At 37.3% G+C, this 15,773-nt stretch overlaps 1 protein-coding gene across 1 annotated transcript in view; it reads left to right on the top strand.

The window, feature by feature from the left end:
* LOC129320065 (uncharacterized) overlaps window positions 1–15,773 on the top strand; it is a 58,360-nt gene that overhangs the window by 2,435 nt on the left and 40,152 nt on the right. Inside the window, exons 3-5 of the mRNA XM_054965214.1 lie at window positions 488–518; window positions 697–881; window positions 2,557–2,716. Of these exons, the coding sequence (XP_054821189.1) occupies window positions 488–518; window positions 697–881; window positions 2,557–2,716 (376 nt within the window). The remainder of the gene's footprint in view (window positions 1–487; window positions 519–696; window positions 882–2,556; window positions 2,717–15,773) is intronic.

Below are 15,773 nucleotides of genomic sequence, written 5' to 3'. Positions count from 1 at the left end.
ATCTCTCATCCTAAGTGTGCGCATCTGTGACTTTGACTTGTATTATGCATGTAGAGGGAAATATTACCTCTAACTTTCATAATTTATACTCCCCCCAGTTCAAAATATAAGTATTTTCTCCCATGCTAACCTTGGTCCAATAAGCAACATAGTATTTGTAAAGATTTTTTTCCCCTCATTTTACCCTTTGTATTGGTTAACCTATAGTCTTGTGTATGTAAATTTATGACCTTTTTCTCACTCATCATAAATTGGAACTAAGGGTAAAAAGGGAAAGAAATATATATTTTCATGAGAATAAGGATTTTATTGGTATGCGGATTATTGTTAAAAGCTGCTTATAGTTTGGGCTGGAGGGAGTAGCTTTCAAAGAAGCCATGAGGAACCTTTTATATATTCCATGTTACTGTTTCTACCATTTACCCTGAATCGTTTAGTTCTTTTGTTGGTTATAATTTTTTAATTAATTTTTTCCCAATAATTTCAGGTTCCTGAGGTTTTGATGAGGAGTGGAAAATGTATGCAGATATCTTTTCCATTGATTTTCCTTTTTTTGTTGTTGTTGTTGTTGTTCTTTCTTTCTCCCAAAATTCTAATGATATGACTGACCTTTTCATTCCTTCATCTCCTGCTGCATTGCTTAAGTGTTTGATAGGACAGCTGATAATGTTCGTTTGCAATCCGTTAATTTTTCAGCTCTTGAGAAATCCTCAACAAATATGCATATGGAGGAACTATATGATCCAAAAAAATTTTCAGATGATGAGGTCAAAGTGATTGCTTGGCAAGAATATGTTTCACGACTACATGAGCTCAAAGATGAAATTGCTCGTTCTTGGGTGGTTGATGATCGTATAACATCCTTAAAGTTATCTGTAAAAGTTAGTTTTGAATTCATTTTTCTTATTTTTTCTTGCCACATTGTACTTTATGTCTGTTATATCTACCTTCATTGTGTTGAAGAGGCGGTTGTTTATTAATACTTCTTCTTCTTCTTCTTTTAACTGAAATGTGCTTCGAAGAGAATGATGCACGCATAGAGAGAGAGAGAGAGATGTGAAATCCTAGATGATAGAGATGGATAAATATCCTAGTGAATTTGAAATTCAATAGGAATTAATGTAAAAAGTTTAAAGTAACTCTAGACTTAACACTCCTTAATTTATGGAGTAAATGCCAACCCATACCCAGCTTGGGTAGATCAATAGTGAACTGAGTTCTTGGGCTGCCTTAGCCAAAACAGATGATGTCTAATTTATGAGTAGACATGTAAGTCAACTCCCTCGATCTATTTTTCCCTTTGTAAAGTGACATTTCAATCACTTTTTTTTTTTTGGGGGGGGGGATTCTATTATGGTGTATTGGTTCGTTGGTGATACTTATTATTGTTTGGTTGTCATGGAATATTGTTATGCATGTTAGGAAAGGAAGTTGTAACTCTTCAAGCAATCTTTTGAGCAAGATTCCTACACAAACTGTAGTTGTCATGGCTTACTTGAGCACTATTTTAGGCTACAACAGATTATTTCTTGCTTCTTTATGTTTTCAAGTTAACCCAAACGTTGGATCAATACCTTGATGCAAACCTCCTATGAGAAACTTAACCCTTCGCATAGGAGTATACTTCTTGGTCTTTGTTACCTTGTTGAAGAGTGCCCCTTTTCATAAAGTCATTTTTGAACACCTTAACACTTTGAGTTATTACTTCAAGGTACTCTAAGTATGTTATTTATGAATTGATCGACCATAGTTGTTGCAAAGCTGATTTCTAGTCATGCTCTGCTATATAAAATGCTTCTTGTCTCCCTTTGAGCCTTCCATGTTAATAAGATACATGGGTGTATCGGTAGGGAAGACCAATACTTGTCACCTTTCTTGCAAGCTTGCTAAACACATTACAATCTCATTAAGCCAGTCCCAGTGAGTATTGACTTCAGATAAGGACCCATAAGTGATTCTTAACCATTTTCTTTATTTGAGGCATAAACTCATCCAAGAGTGTGGCATCACCAACCATGTGGTCAGTTTTGTAGTATTAGAGTCTACAATCCATATATTTGTATACTGACCCTCTCTTTGGATTGGAAGATAAGTTGACGGGAGAGACAACCGAGAAAGAAATCATGAAAGTAATTTTTCCCTTGTTTGGATAGGGAGAAAAAATATGAGAGAAAAAATGGGGTAGAAAAACACACATGGAAGCCGGTGATTTTCTCTCCTAAAATGGAGAGATTTTGGAGAGAAACAATATTCCAAATTTGCCCATCACATCACACAAGTCTCCACAGACCATTCTGCACAGCAGTTCTTTGTCTTCCCTTATCCTGTCCAATTCTTTATCGTCTGGTCAGTGCCATCTTCCTCTTTGCCATTAATGAGTTCCCAAGAATCTAAGCACTAGTTTGTTTTCATTTATTCCTTGGTAAACACTAATGCCAAGTAACAGTATAGGTTGATGCATGAGGGAAATTAACATATTAAATCTGACCATAATTAGGAAATAATGTGTTAATGTCAAATCACTTATTTGTCTGAGATCTATTCTGTTTTCTGCAGGTGGCTAAACTTCTGATGGATACATCAATTTTGCAGTTTTATCCTACACTCTTTGTCCTTGTCACAGATATCATGGACATGCTTGGAGATCTGGTATGGCAAAGGATGAAACAGAAGGCTGAGTTTTCCGCAGATGGAACCTTACTTGGTAACTTACCAGGTATTTCATCAATTTATATTTAATTGTTTTGCAAATTGTTGTTTATTTTATACTGCTCTTGCATCTGACAGAAGTGTGGCAATTTGGATTTTTTTTTTTCCTTTTCGTTTTTGTTTAGCTTCATATGAAGCTAATATTTCTAAGATTGTGTTTGAATTCAACTTACGAGGGCCTTTGGTCTCTATGTAAGACCAGAAAAAGAGTTCCATTGAAGACTGTGAATAAGCGAGTAAGATTTGTTCTGACATACATGACTGAATCAATGTCTTGAATATATACAACAGAAGAATAAAAAATTGCTACAGGCAGTCCTAAAAATCTCTCCCTATAAATAATCAGATTACCTTTTACAAAATCAAATGTTGTAACCTTAAAACAGTTCAGCACCTATCAATTTTGTAATCCTACAATGTTAAGGATTTCTACAATCCTCTCAAGTTGTATTATAGATATCAACCTTGACCAACTTGCCAATTAGTCCTTTGAATGTATGAATCAATAAGCCCTTTATGAGGAGATTAGCCATTTGTTCTCTTGTGGGGATATTGTCATGCACACAATTCCTTTTTCCAGTTATTCCTTGATAAAGTGTTTATCAATCTCTGCAAGTTTAGTTCTATCATGTTGCTTTGGCTTGAGAGATATATTAATAGCTGTTTTGTTGTCACATATATCTTACTAGGAAGTTTTGCATTGACATGTAATTCCTCCAACAGTTTTTGAAGCCATAACCCTTAATATATTTCTGTAGCCAACACTCTAACTTTGCCACCACATTTTGTTTCTTACTTATCAATGTACCTAGGTTTCCCTATACAAAAGTACAATATCCACAAGTTCATCTTCTACCATATGTAAATCAGCCCAATTGGCATATGCAAATACCTCTTCTTGAGTTTGATGTCCCTTTTAAGCACCCTTTTGTGGTGATCCTTTTAAGTACCTAAGGTTATGCAGTTTCTAGATGTGCCTCCTTTAATGAATGCATACGTTGACTGGCAACATTTATTGCAAAGCTTATGTCTTGTCTCGTGAGATAAATAAGCTTTCCCCCTAATTATAGGTAGCTTTCTCCATCAATCGGTTTCCTTGCATTTGAAAATTTACCTCTAGTCTTTATAGAAGTATCACAAGGTTTGCAACTTAACATTCTAATATTAGTTAGGATGTCCAGAGTATATCTCCTCTGAGATACACTAATCCTTTTCTTTGATTTGGCAACTTCCATCCCAAAAATAGCATGTGTCCCAAATCTTTGACTTCTAATCTAGTGGCAAGGGCAGTTTTTAATCTTCCCATTATTGCAATATCATCACTTGTTACTATAATGTCATCAATGTTTGCTGTGAGAATAGTTTTCTTCTCTCCTCTGTGGTTGGGAAACTAGTGGAAGATTATAATTTGGAAAGAAGAGAGATAGAGGGAAAGAAGAGAGAGAAATAGAGGAGAGAAGAAAGATAGAGAGAGAAGAGAAGAACAGAAGCTAGAGAGAGATTTTGAGAATGCACAATATTTCCTTTTTTGCTATTCCGTGATGTTTACATAGATAACTAGCCTCTTATATAGACCTCTAACACCCATAGTATCACAACTAACTAATGGCTAATCAACCCACAACTACCTAACCAACTCTAATGGCTAGTTTGTTTCAAAATTACAAATACACAACAGAAACATTGTGATATGAGTGACTTTGTTTGTAACCTCATTGTTTTAAGAATTATGCGAATCTTTCAAACCAAGTCCTTTGGGATTTTAAGAATTATGTGAATCTTTCAAACCAAGTCCTTAGGGGTTGCTTGAGACCATATAATGATGGAAGGCTTGGGATAACTTGGTGTGTTTTCTAGGAAAGTGATATCTATTCTTACAAAAGAGTGTGAGGAATTGGAATTATAACAGTTGTATTCCTTCAAACAGGGGGAATATCCTACAAAAATATATTTAGTAGCACAAGGCTCAAATTTCCCTTCATGGTAACTTGAACAAAGGCAGTACATCTGAATATTTTGAGGGGAATGTCACTATATATTCAGATGGTTGTGTAAGTTTCTTGAAGTTTCTTGACGAGCATGGCAAATAGGCATCATATATATGAGATAAGTGGCAGATAGAATGGCATCACCCCAATAATAGTGTGGTATATTAGATGAGTACGCATATTTCTTCACTTAGCAACTTCTTTTATTTGGGTGTATTGCTACAAGTGCTTTGTTGTATAATTTCTTGTTTAGTCAGAAAGGAATTCAAGGTGTGATTAAAGTACCTCATGCCATTTTCACAATTTTTTTTTTGCCATTATCAATACGTAATATTTCAATGTTGGCATTGAATTGAGTTTTAATCATGGCATGGAACAATGAGAACACCTACAGAACCTTAGATGTGTTTGTCAGTGGATACACTCAACATAAGCAAGTGGGGTCATTAATGAAAGAGATAAACCATTTTTTGGAGGTTCTATTTGGAGTACATGATGATCCTTGCATGTCACTATGCGTGAAAGTGGATGGTCTGGTTAGTTTGTACTCAAATTTAGGTCAAGCATTTTGATGGTACTTGGTAATTCGTAGCTTTCATAGTGATGATCAACAGAACTTTTGTTCAAGCATAAATTTGGAAACAAACAACACAAATGTTTGAAATTTGGATGACCCATCCTCACGTGCTTCATTATTTGTTGGAAGAGAAAAAAAATTACTAGTGATACTATAGCTTGAACTACCCACTCTGATGTTTTCCATATGATAGATCCAATCATATTACATAGCATTGCCAATCACCATCTTTAGTGAATTGATTGACAAAAAAGATTACTAGCATGTTTTGGAACATCAAGGGCATATTTTAAAATTATAGAATCAAGACTTCTAATATTTTCTTTACCAACAATAGGGGCCAAGGTTCCATATTCAATTTAATTTTCATGTTACTAGCACAATGAGAATATAAAATAAATAGATCATGAGAGTTAGTCATGCGATCATAGGCCCCAAAATCAACTATCTATGGTATACAAGTTTCTGAAGTTTTTAGAGCATGAAGAAAATTACCTTCATGAGCCAATGAGGCAGTGGGAGTATGCTTTTGCAATTGGCCAAAGGATTGCACATTTGATAGCCTTTCTAAAATTTTGCTCAAATGATCATGGCTGGTTTCTAATGGGTTTTGCTATCCTCCCTTTTTTTCCCTTTGTATTTTGCTTATTAGTGGCATGATAACTTTGACCTTTGGAATATTTTCAGGGTTTCCAAATAGCAGGTTTTTCATGTAGATCCCATCAAGTATCTTTAGTGTGCCTTGTATCCTTGCAATGGTTACAAAAAGGTTCCCTTTTTTTTTTTTAGCTGCTTTCCATGAGACTTAGTGGTTGAGGCTTTGTAAACGTGGCTGAAGCCTTGGCTATAGAATACATTTCTTCTTTCATCATAACTTTCTTGCTAGCCTCTTGATGTCTTACTTTAGCAAATGCTTCTTGAGAGCATGGAAAAGGAATTTGAGCAAGTATCTTGCTTTAGACATCACTTACATTTTTATCAAGTCCATGCAAGAAATTCAAATGCTCTCTTTTATATCTTTTTTTAAATAATACACAATCATCATAATATTCCATTCCTACTCACTATAAGCATCTAACTCTCACCAAAGCATTTCAATGTAGTATTCATTTATTTCCCCACATCCTTGCTTCCTGTACCTTCTTTGTAGTGCTCAGATAGAGGAAGCTTTGAGGGAGCCATCATCCAGTGAGCTAGGACATTGCCATCAAGTTCTTTGCTTGCCACTATTGGAGACCTGTGTCATTGTTGAAAAGAGGTTTAGATATCGAGTTTTCCCATGGCCCTTGATGGCAAGTTTCATAGATCTAACCTGCACATGATAGTTCTTCCTAGAGAGTTTCTCTACATTGAAGAAGGAAGAGTTGTCAGTGGCATCACCAGCCATGGATTGGGCTTTGGTTTTCTGTGACCTCTAATGTTGACAAGTTGATGCTGGATGAATTGCCCATCTTGGCTTGGCAAGAATCAGATTCAGGGTCGAACCAGCTTTGATGTTGTGTGAACAAGGGATTATTATATGGATTTCTAAATTCTAATATACAATGCTGAATCAACCTCTCCAATGTACAGCAAAAGAATGATAAAATTACTATGAACAATCCCAGAAATCTCTTCATAGTAATCATCGGATTTCCTTTCCAGTAAAAACAGATATTGTAACAAGAAAACAGCCTAGCACCCATCAATTTGTGATATTGAAAGTTTAGGGATTTCTACAAAGAAATAATGATTAGTAAACACTTTGTTGCTTGTTCGAGCAGGGCAGTTTGTTTTCAGTTTTGGACTATTTATGATGCCATGATGGAGGAGATGTACAAGCATAGGAAAGCTTAGAGGAACCAAGTATGTTTTTTTTTTTTCCTGGTGATGTGACTTTGGGAGTTGTGTAGACCTATAAGAGGAAAACAAGGGGCAAAAATGAAAAATCCAGTGGGTCAAGACTCTTATCCTGAGGGTATTGATTTTATTGAATAGATCATTATGTGTGTAGGGTGGCTGTAGGTTCAGCTGGATTGTAGAGTCACCTTTCTGCTTGCTTAATATTTTGTTATTGTTTGTTTTGGCAATTAGACTATGTTATGACTCAGATTGAAGAGGAGAGTGTGGGTCTCTCAAACACTAGTGGGAGACCCTTTTTTGTGTTGTTGTTTCTTTCTTTGTATCTTGTTGTAATGGGGAATAGGGTTTTGGCTAGAATTAGTGACTTCCCATTTGTAACACTGATTCGGTAATTCATTGTTTTTACCAAAACCTAAGTATTTCCCTTCAATTCTCTTGTTTAGTGTTAATTTATTGTTGTGAACTTGATCAATAGAACCAAGCTCTATCATTTGGTATTGGAGTGGTATGAACCCTAAAGGTATTTGTGGAAAGGAGTAATGACAAAGGAAGTGCATTATGCTGATCCAAATGTGCAAGAGTTGAGAGAGATAGTTGGGGTATTAACTAAACATGTAAATTCCTTGAGAGGGGTAGTTGAAAAAGTGCAAGAGACTCTGGTGCAACGAGTAAAGCAGAGGAATGTTTAAGAGTCCCATGTTAAAGAGCTAGGGATTCCCAATAACAAAGAGACATCAGGGAGTAGTGGAGATCATGAGAAAGAGATGAGCAAGTATAGAAATTAGAGCTACCTATGTTTTTTGGTGAAGACCCCTTGGATGGCTTTTTAGAGTGGAAAGATACTTTCGTGTCAACTCCATTACTGAAGCCAAGAAGTTGGAGGCTGCAGAAGTATGCTTAGAAGGTAAGGCCTTGAATTGGTACTAGTGGGTTGAATCTTGAACCACCATATGGGGATGGCTGGAGTTTAAACACAAATTATTGAGATTTCACCCCTCACAGTTGGGGGATGAATACAAGATGCTGTATGCAGCAAAACAAGAACGTTTTGTACTTCAATTTGTGGAACAATTTGAATGCCTCTCAACCTTTAATAGATTCATCTGAAGAGAGTTTGATAGGTGCCTTTAGAATCACCTTGAAGCTGAAGATCCAAGTTGAGTTGAGGCTCACTAGTGCTCACTCACTATGTGAAATCATGGAGATGGCTTTGCGATTTGAAGAAAGGAACTTGGTGGCGGATTAGGTTATAGAACATTGGTAAACAAGATTCACTGATACCCTAATGGACCCAAACCATATCTGGCCCAAACCTAGTTTACTAGGGTGGCCTAGGTGCTTGAAAGGCAAAAAAGCATTTTCATCTACTTGCACAGACACAACATGCAAGCCTGAAGCAAAGGAAAGAGACTCAAAATCTGCGAGCAACCCCACGGGAACAGCATCGGTGAAAAGGGAGGAGGAGCATGAAGACTCTTAGATGTCAAGATAGCTCGCTGGAGGGAATTGGGTGTTTGCTTCAAGTATGTAGAAAAATTTGGCCCTAACCATGTTTGTAAAAATAAAAATTTATAAATGATGTTTGTAGAGTTGGATTTAGAGGAGGAGGAAGGAGGGATACTTGTTTAGGGAGATGGTGAAGAGGTTTTCGATACAAAAGGGAAGGCAACAAAAATGGAGTCATTATTGAACTTTGTTGCTGGGTTTGGAAGTAATCACACGTTGAAGGTAAGGGGCCAACTTATGGATGAAGCTATTGTAATTCTAATTGATAGTGGAGCCTCTCACAATTTCATATTGGAAGATTTAGTAAGCGAAGTGAATATTGTGGTGGATGAGGTCGCTAAGTATACCATCACGGTTGCAGATGGATACACACTCAAACAAAAGCATCGTCACAAGGGTTTGAGGCTGAAATGTAAGGGCTTGAAGTGAACTAAACCTTCTAAACATTTCCTTTTAGTGGTGTGGATGCTGTCATGAACATGGACAATAGACGTTATAATGTTAATACTAGGTCGTTGCCCGTAAGTAACGCGCTGCATGGCTCGAGTACAGTGATAAGTGAGTTAGAGCCGCTGCATCGGCGCCCGGATGTAGTGTTAAATGAGCAAGGGCTACCGCGTCATTCTGGACGCACGCGGCTAAAGAAGTTAGTCCATAAGAGCAAAATTAGATTTGGTACTTGGAATGTTGGGACATTAAATTGTAAATCTGTAGAGGTTGTAGGGGTTATGATTCAAAGGAAAATCAATATCCTTTGCTTGCAAGAAACAAAATGGCGTGGAGAAGAAGCTAAGGATATTCAAGGTTTCAAACTTTGGTATATAGGAAAAGTAAGTGCACGCAATGGAGTAGGCATCATTATAGGTAAAGAGTGGAAGAAGAACGTTGTAGAAGTTAGCAGAATTGGAGACAGAATTATTTCTTTAAAAATGATAATTGGACGTGAGACTGTTAATATTGTTAGCGCTTATGCGCCGCAAGTCGGGACACAAGCAAGTCTTAAGGAATTATTTTGGGAGGATCTGGAGGGGTTGATTCGACACATACCACAGAGTGAAAAGATTTTTATTGGAGGAGACTTTAATGGGCATGTCGGGAGGAAGCTGGTCAGTATGCGAGGGTGCATGGTGGGTTGGTTTTGGAGAGCTAAACAATGAAGGACAACTCTTCTTGATTTCTCATTGGCGTATGATTTAAGCTTGCCAACACTTATTTCAAGAAGAGAGATGAGCATCTCATCACTTACAAAAGTGGAGCCTCAAGGTCACAGATTGATTTTCTTTTGTTGGGAACACAGATATAGAAGACTTTGTAAAAATTGTAAGGTGATCCCCGGAGATGCTGTAACGACACAACATAGGGTCCTAGTCCTTGATGTGTGTATTATGAGTAAAATTCAAAACGTCGACAAGTAGTAGCACCAAGGATTAGGTGGTGGCAATTAAAAGGTGAGAGGCAAGATATTTTCAAGCGAAATCTTTTGGATAAAGGAATTTGGGAATCTAAGGGAAGTGCTAAATCATAGAAATGTTTAGGTGAAAAGGGGGGTGAGATGGTTAACTAAGTTATTTAATGTGATTTTTACGGTCCAAAAAAATGCCTGATGAGTGGAGGAGAAGTACATTAATTCCTATTTAAAAATAAAGGAGATATTCAGAATTGTACTAACTATAGAGGGATTAAACTCATGAGCCATACAATGAAATTGTGGGAGAAAGTAATTGAGCACAGGTTGAGATTGGAGACAAGTATTTCTGAGAATCAATTTGGTTTTATGCCAGGTAGATCAACTACAGAGGCGATTTATCTACTAAGGGGATTAATGGAAAAGTATCGTTGTAAAGATAAAGATCTACACATGGTTTTTATTGATTTGGAAAAAGCTTATGACCGTATACACAAGAGAAGTGCTTTGGAAAGCGTTGGAAAAAAAGGGAGTACGGATTGCTTATATTAAAGCCATACAAGATATGTATGAGGGGGTAAAAACTAGTATAAGAACGCCTAGTGGTCAAACAAAGGATTTTCCTATAAAAATTGGACTACATCAGGGATCATCTCTGAGTCCTGATTTGTTCAACTTGATTTTAAATGTTTTGACGGAACATATTCAAGAGGAAATCCCGAAATGTATGCTCTTCGCGGATGATATAGTTTTTATAGCAGAGACAAGAGAAGAGGTTAATTGCAAACTTGAGTTATGGAGGAGGACATTGGAGTCGAAAGGTTTTCGTCTGAGTAGAAGTAAGACAGAATATTTATATTGTAAATTTGGTAAAGGACTATTCAAAAATAATTTGGAAGTGAAGTGAAATTGGGAGATCAAATTATACCTCAAGTGGAAAAGTTTAGATATTTGGGAGCCATTATTCAAAATGATGGCGAAATCAGTGGAGATATTTCACATAGAATTCAAGCTGGGTGGTTTAATTGGAGAAAAGCTAAAGGAGTTATTTGTGACCGTAAGGTGCCTAATAAACTTAAAGGAAAGTTTTATCGCACTGCTATCAGACCGGCAATGTTATATAGTGTGAATGCTGGGCTCTAACGGGACAGCAAGAGCATAAAGTTGGAGTAGCAGAGATGAGAATGTTACGATGGATGTGCGGACATACACGTAAAGATAAAATTCGAAATGAGCACATACGCGAAAAAGTGAGGGTGGCACCTATTGAGGAAAAAATGGTAGAAAATTGGTTGAGATGGTTTGGGCATGTGCAAAGAAGACCAAGGGAGGCACCAGTGAGAAGAGTGGAACATATAACTTTGAGTCCGATTAAGAGAGGTAGAGGAAGGCCTAAGAGAACACTCTTGGAAGTTGTTGAACGCGATCTCTTAATTAATAATATTCCTAAAAGCTTGATAAATGATAGAGCACAATGGCGTCTTGCAATCCATGTAGCCGACCTCACCTAGTGGGATAAAGGCTTGTTGTTGTTGTTGTTGTTGTTGCAACTATCTGACTGCAAAGCTGAATCTATCATTGACCTCTTCTATTGCTGGAGGTTCATCTTGCAGCTTAAGAAATGTAGGAGGATCCCAACCATACACAGTTTTAATGGAGACTTCCCTGCAGCACTATGATGGGATGTATTGTAGCAATATTCTGCCCATGAAAATCATTTGGCTCATTGATTAGGCTTCTCACTGGTAAAACAGCATAAATATATTTCCAATCCCCTATTAAGCACGTCAGTTTGCCCATCAAACCCAGGATAACAACCAGAGCTCAGTCATAAGCGAGTACCATCCTACTTAAATAATTCAATCTAGAATTGGCTTGTAAAGACCCTATCCCTATCTGAAACAATTGTTTTTTGGAAAATCTTTTTGGGAAACCATGCAACTTGACAATCTCATTCACAAAAGTTTCAGCAATATCCTTAGCAGTAAATCTAGGAAAAGAGTAGCAAATGAGCATATTTGGTGAGTCATCAACAACAACAAGAATGGTGTGATACCAAGATTTAGGAAGCCCGGAGATGAAATCTATGCTAATATCCTCCCATACATTTTGACGAATAGGGAGGGGTTGCAAAAGGCTAGCTGGAGATAATGTTTGTTACTTGCTCTTTTAGCAGACATCACATTGAGCAACGTACAACTGCATGTCTTTCTTCATTCCCTCCCAATATATGACATTACCCAATCTTTTGTAAGACTGGAGGCAGCCAACATGTCCTCCCATGGGAATCTGAGTCATGATACTCTTCAAGTTAAAAGGAATCTGAGTGTCGGGCAGACCCATCTGTCCTTTATAATGCAAATGGCCTTTGTTTAAGCTGTGCCCTCGACACTACCTGGTTTTGTAATCATCTGCTGCATTATTTGGCTTAATTTCAGGTCTGGCTCAACTTCCTTTTCCCATTCTTCAATGTCATGGTACTGCCATAGAGAAAAGACCATCATTTGCATGGGTTCCTCTTGCCTAGAAAGAGCATCAGCTGCTCTATTCTCTTTGCCAAACTTATAAGAGATTTCAAACTTGTACCCCATTAACTTTGAAACCCATTTCTGCTGATTCTCTTCAAGTATCCTTTGGTCCAGCAAATATTTCAAGGCTTTCTAATCTGTTTGAATAATAAATTTATGTCCCCATAGATAATGTCACCACTTCTTCACTGTCATGACTATAGCCATCAACCTCCTTTCATACACAGAAAGTTGCTTGGCTCTTGGAGAGAGTTTTTGACTGAAATATGCCACTGGTTTCCCTTTTTGCATTAACACCAGCCCTACACCAGACCCAGAGGCATCTGTTTCCAGCTCAAATGGCATCCGTTGCCAACACCAGAAGTGTAGTCATCGCTGTTTTGAGCCGTTCAAAAGCATCACCAGCTTCAGTTGTCCATTTGAAGGCATCTTTTTTGAGCAAATCAGTGACAGGGCTTGCTATTTTTCCATAATTCTTGACAAATCATCAGTAATACCTGGACAACCTTAGGAATCCTCTCAAGGACTTCACATTCTTGGACTTGGGCCATTTCAGCATGCTTTCAACTTTTGTAGGATCAGCTTGGACTCCTTCCTTTGAAATTCAGAGACCAAGATACTCGATCTTCAGTTGAGCAAAACAATACCTTTTTAAATTTACCACCAACTGATTTTCCTTCAAGAAATATTAGTACAACTTCTAAATGCTTCAAAGTGTAGACACATCAGTGTTGTATATGAGTATATCATCAAAAAAATACTCATACAGAACTTACACAAACACTCCTTGAACACCTCATTCATCAACAATTGGAAGGTAGAGGGGGAGTTGGTCAAACCAAATGGCATCACCATGAATTCATAATGACCCTCATGCATTTTGAAAGTGGCCTTATGATCATCTCCCACTTTAATCCGAATCTGGAGGTAGCCAGATTTTAGGTCCAGTTTTGAAAGTAAATGGTCACTCCTTTGAATTGACCTAGCAATTCGTCAATAGCAGGAATTGGAAATTTGTCTAGAACTGTAATTTTGTTCAACACCTGTAATTGACACAAAATTGCCCAACTCCCATCCTTCTTTTTAACCAATAGGATAGGATAGGGCTTAAGTAGGCGCCATTATTGGGTTGTATACTTCGGGCATCTAGCATCTCTTTCACTATATTTTCTATTTCATTTTTCTACAAGTGAGGGTACCGATGGGTTCAAATGTTCGATGTCTACTCCTCTAGCTTGATTTCAATTGCATGATCCTAAGGTCAAGGTGGAGGTAACCCTTCAAGGGCTCGCCAAACTTCTGGAAAATTTTTCAGTAGTGCTTGAACTCCAAGAGTTTCCCCATTCCCTTCTTCACTCACTAAGCCATTATACTTGATCAAGTACCCTTCCCCTTTTTCTTCCCTAATCGCATTAGAGACTTGAAAGTTGTTTGATTCTTAGATAAGGTAAGATCACCCTATAAACAAACCTCGTCTCTCCCCTTGCCAATCTTCATTGTTAATCAACTCCAATTCATCTTCACTTCTCCTAGTGATTTCAACCACTCAACTCCTAGGACAGCATCCACACCAACAACAACAACACAAAAACCTTTATCCCACTAGGTGAGGTCGGCTACATGAATTGCAAGACGCCATTGTGCTCTATCATTTATCAAGCTTTTAGGAATATTATTAATTAAGAGATCGCGTTCAACAACTTCCAAGAGTGTTCTCTTAGGCCTTCCTCTACCTCTTTTAATCGGACTCAAAGTTATATGTTCCACTCTTCTCACTGGTGCCTCCCTTGGTCTTCTTTATACATGCCCAAACCATCTCAACCGATTTTCTACCATTTTTTTCCTCAATAGGTGCCACCCTCACTTTTTCGCGTATGTGCTCATTTCGAATTTTATCTTTACGTGTATGTCCGCACATCCATCGTAACATTCTCATCTCTGCTACTCCAACTTTATGCTCTTGCTGTCCCGTTAGAGCCCAGCATTCACTACTATATAACATTGCCGGTCTGATAGCAGTGCGATAAAACTTTCCTTTAAGTTTATTGGCACCTTACGGTCACAGATAACTCCTTTAGCTTTTCTCCAATTAAACCACCCAGCTTGAATTCTATGTGAAATATCTCCACTGATTTTGCCATCATTTTGAATAATGGCTCCCAAATATCTAAACTTTTTCACTTGAGGTATAATTTGATTTCCCAATTTCACTTCCAAATTATTGTCGAATAGTCCTTTACCAAATTTACAATATAAATTATCCATCTTACTTTTACTCAGACGAAAATCTTTCGACTCCAATGTCCTCCTCCATAACTCAAGTTTGCAATTAACCTCTTCTCTTGTCTCTGCTATAAGAACTATATCATCCGCGAAGAGCATACATTTCGAAATTTCCTCTTGAATATGTTCCGTCAAAACATTTAAGATCAAGTTGAACAAATAAGGACTCAGAGATGATCCCTGATGTAGTCCAATTTTATAGAAAAATCCTTTGTTTGACCACTAGGCATTCTTATACTAGTTTTTTACCCCCTCATACATATCTTGTATGGCTTTAATATAAGCAATCCGTACTCCTTTTTTTTCCAACGCTTTCCAAAGCACTTCTCTTGGTATACGGTCATAAGCTTTTTCCAAATCAATAAAAACCATGTGCAGATCTTTATCTTGACAACGATACTTTTCCATTAATCCCCTTAGTAGATAAATCGCCTCTGTAAGATCTACCTGGCATAAAAAACCAAATTAATTCTCAGAAATACTTGTCTCCAATCTTAACCTATGCTCAATTACTTTCTCCCACAATTTCATTCTGTGGCTCATGAGTTTAATCCCTCTATAGTTAGTACAATTCTGAATATCTCCTTTATTTTTATAAATAGGAATTAATGTGCTTCTCCTCCACTCATCAGGCATTTTTTTGGACCGTAAAATCACATTAAATAACTTAGTTAACCATCTCACCCCTTCTTCACCTAAACATTTCCACGCTTCGATAGATACACAATCAGGTCCGTTGGCTCTACCATTTGCCATTTTCTTAAGAGCTTCCTTTACCTCCTTATCACGTATTATTCGATAGAATGATAAATTTTGTTCTCCTTCACCAGTTACAAAATCCTCCAAGTTACTAGATGAATCCTCTCCATCATTGAAAAAGTTTAGAAAAGTAAGTCTCCCATCTATTTTTAATTTCATCATCTGTAACTAAAATT

Source organism: Prosopis cineraria, unplaced genomic scaffold (assembly GCF_029017545.1).
Source record: "Prosopis cineraria cultivar Desert tree isolate PC_DT_omini unplaced genomic scaffold, ASM2901754v1 PC9, whole genome shotgun sequence".
NCBI lineage: Eukaryota > Viridiplantae > Streptophyta > Magnoliopsida > Fabales > Fabaceae > Prosopis > Prosopis cineraria.
The sequence above is the reverse complement of the archived record's forward strand: the minus strand, read 5'-3'. Positions and strand labels throughout refer to the sequence as shown.